Source organism: Clinocottus analis, unplaced genomic scaffold (genome assembly GCF_023055335.1).
Source record: "Clinocottus analis isolate CAN_PGR_092001 unplaced genomic scaffold, fCliAna1.0.p SCAF_2, whole genome shotgun sequence".
Classification (NCBI taxonomy): domain Eukaryota; kingdom Metazoa; phylum Chordata; class Actinopteri; order Perciformes; family Cottidae; genus Clinocottus; species Clinocottus analis.
The window spans coordinates 980,907-985,637 of NW_027175931.1; the positions used below are offsets into that span (position 1 = coordinate 980,907).

At 47.7% G+C, this 4,731-nt stretch overlaps 1 protein-coding gene across 4 annotated transcripts in view; it reads left to right on the forward strand.

The window, feature by feature from the left end:
- Positions 1–895: 895 nt before the first annotated feature.
- Positions 896–4,731, forward strand: part of usf1 (upstream transcription factor 1) — a 4,684-nt gene continuing 848 nt past the window's right edge. The window contains exons 1-10 of one of the 4 annotated variants that reach the window (XM_068584358.1): positions 896–929; positions 1,543–1,646; positions 1,920–1,969; positions 2,085–2,197; positions 2,604–2,717; positions 2,824–2,974; positions 3,184–3,271; positions 3,375–3,433; positions 3,529–3,647; positions 4,550–4,678. In XM_068584358.1, the coding sequence (XP_068440459.1) occupies positions 1,639–1,646; positions 1,920–1,969; positions 2,085–2,197; positions 2,604–2,717; positions 2,824–2,974; positions 3,184–3,271; positions 3,375–3,433; positions 3,529–3,647; positions 4,550–4,678 (831 nt within the window). In that variant the 5' untranslated portion in view covers positions 896–929; positions 1,543–1,638. The other 3 variants (XM_068584359.1, XM_068584360.1, XM_068584361.1) reach the window with 3 other exon arrangements.

Here is a 4,731-nt window from a genome sequence, read left to right on the forward strand (position 1 = left end):
ATTTGTTCTAAGTAACCTCTGAGCTAAACCAGTGCATTAAGTGCAGCAGGAAACTGTCGTCATGAGCATGACTCGTGCGTCTGCGTGTCTCAGTCTGCGTCATAAAGACAGTTTCCTGGTGCAGGTTCTGCGCTGGTTTAGCTCAGTGGTTACTTCGACTGTTTGTTATTTACAATATGATCTCTATCCCTCACGGGTTCAAACCTCGGGCGCGGTCCAGCGTTTTGTTTTCGCTAACATTTTATATTTCCTCTGCAGCCGTATTTAAATAATACAATCCGCTGTTCCAGTAAATATTATTAAAGGTGTGACAGTAAAACGTCTCAAAAGAAGCAAGCTTCACACATTTAACGTTTTCAGGTTATAAAATGTCAAAAAATAACCACAATCATAAAAAATATATAATTATTTTGTGCAACACTATATTGTTCTGTCGGAGCAACGTGCCATTGATACGATAAAAAACTTTAATCTATTGACTTACATCGCTTTTATTTTGACAGGAATTTGACTTCTTTTTTTTTTTTAATTACAGAAATTGAAATAACAGCTCGGGACCAGGACAACAAAGCAGGACAGACGAAGGTTAGACGGCTATATTACGTAAAGAAATAGTGTCAATATGAATACAAAAAATATAAAAAAAAATACCAATGACCGACAATAAAACACAATGTTTATATAATTTATTCAGGGTTTTTGAATTCTCCCGACAAATATATGGAAAATACAAGTGTTCCTCAACGCCTCATCTCCACCGAAAATGCGACAGAATCCACACAGACCGCGGGTCAGATATTCACATTGAAATCTAGTTCCATGGCGTTAACAACCGATCCGGAATCGGATTCACGTCATTCCTCTCGCGCATGCGCACAGCGGCCTATACCCCGACTGTTGACAAATACCGGGGGAGGGACCACTGCGGCGTAAGTAGATCTTTGTTCATACTGCGATGTATTCTACACAATGTACCACTCTGTGTGTAGTTTAGCTCCTCCCACATCATGTCATATTGTGTGTGTTTTGCTTCGGCGGGAATTGCGCTCACAAAGCCGTCGGAAGGAGAAAGTGTTTCGTTGAACATCTGTAAAAATAAAACCTCTGGGGCCGAGTGGCGGAAAGGTCCGCATCAAGCTAGCCAACGTGTGACGTGTCGCTTCCGGTGCGGATCACCAAAGTGAAAGACGCGCTCACGTTTCCATTCGGATTTCTTTAAATGAAAGAGCACACAAGTAGACAATCAAACACATACGCATGTATGGATTGTAGCAGGTTAAACGGAAACTGTTTTTCATCGTTCACGAGAACGTTAAAGGCGCTCCCTAAACGTGACGCTTTTATTCTGAAGGCGAACACTCCGCGACAGTTTCCGCTCTCCCACGGTAACGTCCGCTCCTGACTCAGGCGGTTCTAGCGGCCGCTCTTTCTCTTTCTCTCTCTCACTCTCTCCCTGTCTGTCCCTATCTCTCTCTCTCTCTCTCTCGTTTAAAGACTGCTGACCGATGTTATTATCGATTATATTATTCTATATCATCACAGTTTCTCCCGCCTCTTTTTTGTTGCCGCCGTCAAACCGATGAACCTGCTCCTCAGGCTGGCTGTGGGCGCGAGCGAAGGCGGTCTCCTCGTCCAGAAATGAAGAGGTGAGAGTGACGTCATCGTTCACAAACAATAATGACACGAACTAACCAGTTAACTAAGGGGTTAACCTGCTGGTTTAACCTACCGGTAGTTAGCTAAGGGGTTAACCGGTTGGCAGTTAACATGTTAACCTGTGGTTAACCTTCTGGTAGTTAACCTGCAGGTAGTTAACCTGTTGGTAGTTAACCTGTTGGTAGTTAACTAAGCGGTTAACCTGCTGGTAGTTAACATGTTGGTAGTTAACCTGTTAGTTTAACCTGCTGGTTTGTGTGCAGCCAACAAAAAAGCCCGGAACCCGATGAGATCATTGCCGTCAATGAGGAAGGTGAACAACTGTTATTTTATCTTCTTTAATTAGTATTAACTGTTTTATTTTATCTTTAATGAGTATTCATTCTACCTGTAGTCATTCTCACCTTTGTGTCTTGTGCTGCCTTCAGGGTCTGTTGCCACGGCAGAGGACCCGGCGGCCATCGCCACCATTCAGTCTGCTGCCACCTACAGCGACCAGCCCATCAAGTACCTGTTCAAGACGGAGGGAGCAGGGGGACAGGTACATGTTTACACTCTGTGCAGACGTGAGGACAGGTACATGTTTACACTCTGTACAGACGTGAGGACAGGTACATGTTTACACTCTGTGCAGACGTGAGGACAGGTACATGTTTACACTCTGTGCAGACGTGAGGACAGGTACATGTTTACACTCTGTGCAGACGTGAGGACAGGTACATGTTTACACTCTGTGCAGACGTGAGGACAGGTACGCCTTTACACTCTCTACAGACATGAGGACAGGTACACCTTTACACCCTGTACAGACATGAGGACAGGTACACCTTTACACTCTCTGCAGACATGAGGACAGGTACACCTTTACACTCTCTGCAGCAGACGTTAGCCGTCTGTGTGTGTCCGTTGTGTAGCGCTCGTGGTCACCTGCTCCGTGTCGTGTCCAGGTGACCTACAGAGTGATCCAGGTGTCCGATGGCCAGCTGGAGGGGCAGCCGGACGGCGCCGCGGCCGTCAGCCTCGTCACCGGGTTCCCAACGGCCACCCAGGCCGTCACGCAGGTGAGAAGAGACTCCGCCCACCTGATTGTGTGACGTCACCCACAGTTAACTAGTGAACTATTTACCTAGTGAACGGGTTCTTGAGTGACTGAGTGTCTCTCGTCAGGCCGTGTTCTCTCAGCCTGACGGCTTGGAGGTCGACGGCGCCGCAGAGACGCAGTACTACTACCCCGCCACCATCGCCGACGCCACCACGGGCACCATGGTGACCACGGTGCAGGCGTCTGACACGCTGCTGGGACAGACCACGCCCACCGGTAAGCCCCGCCCACCGCCCGGCTCATTGCCAGGACACAGAAACACAAGCGGAAGTCCTCGCGGTGAACCTTGTAGCCCCGCCCTCAAGCATCCCCTGCCTCGAGGTCACGTGACCACAGAGGTCACGGGTCACTCTGAGGTCACATGACCAGACACGCCTGTCGTCCGTCCGGCTCCTGCCGCTGACGGTGAGCTTTTGTGTTGACAGGGCAGCTCTACGTGATGATGTCACCGCAGGAAGTGCTGACCGGCTGCAACCAGAGGACGCTGGCGCCGCGCACTCAGCCATACGTCGCGTAATGACATCATCGCCGCTTCACAGGAAATACAAACGAGTATTTGTGGGGGGCAAAGAGCCGACTTACGGTGTGTTTGTTTGTTTGTTTTGAATGTTTACAGGAAGCAGGACGCTCCTCGCGGCTCCAGAGACGACAAACGGCGAGCTCAGCACAACGAAGGTGAGCGGAGAAAAGAACGTCTGAAAAACACCCGGCAGCGTTGGAACCATGAGAGTAGAACTCATGCTGCTGTTGTTGTTGTTGTTGTTGTTCAGTTGAGCGCCGGCGTCGTGACAAGATCAACAACTGGATCGTGCAGCTGTCCAAAGTCATCCCCGACTGCAACATCGACTACACCAAGACGGGACAGGTGAGCTCAGACCTCACAGGACAGGTGAGCTCAGACCTCACCTCCAGACCGGGGAGGGACTCAACCCATTAGAACAGGGGGGACACGAACACACACGCACACACACACACACACACACACACAAACACACACACACACACACACACACACACACACACACACACACACACGCACACACACACACGCACACACACACATCTACAAGTAGAATACCCAGCCAATAAGCATATGTCCTCTATTTCAGAGAACCAGGGGTCTGAAATGGACTGTACCATACTGAGACTTTCAGAGCAGTATGTTACACTGCGGCACTTTGACCTCTCGCAGCACGAGAGAAACAGTTTAAAGTGACGCAGTCGTTCATGAACACGAGGTCATTACGTTCCCTCCTCTCCACAGTGGAGGGAAAAGAGCAAAACATTCTCCAGTACATTCATGATGAGTTCACTGCGTCTCTTTGGAACGTTTGTTTAGTTCATGTCATTGTCGTTCTTTATTTCCTTTTTGTAAAGTTTATTTCCTTTGATAAAGTTGACTTTGTTTTTATCCTTTAATGTCGACGTGTTTGTCCTGTAAAAACAAAGTAAAAGTATTTGTTTGAATTAAGAATGAATTGAACAGGATCGAGAGAGTAAAGCTCTGAGTTCTGTGTTTTTCAGAATAAAGCTCTGAGTTCTGTGTTTTTCAGAGTAAAGCTCTGAGTTCTGTGTTGTTCAGAATAAAGCTCTGAGTTCTGTGTTTTTCAGAGTAAAGCTCTGAGTTCTGTGTTTTTCAGAATAAAGCTCTGAGTTCTGTGTTTTTCAGAGTAAAGCTCTGAGTTCTGTGTTTTTCAGAATAAAGCTCTGAGTTCTGTGTTTTTCAGAGTAAAACTCTGAGTTCTGTGTTTTTCAGAGTAAAGCTCAGAGTTGTGTGCGTGTGTTTTTCAGAGTAAAGGCGGCATCTTGTCCAAAGCTTGCGAGTACATCAAGGAGCTCCGGCAGAGCAACCTGAAGCTGGGGGACGACATCGGCACTCTGGACCGACTCCGCGTCGACAACCAGCTGCTCCGACAGGAAGTACGGCTTTTATTCGTTCATTTAAGTTATGCAGCACGAGTTGACTCGTCACC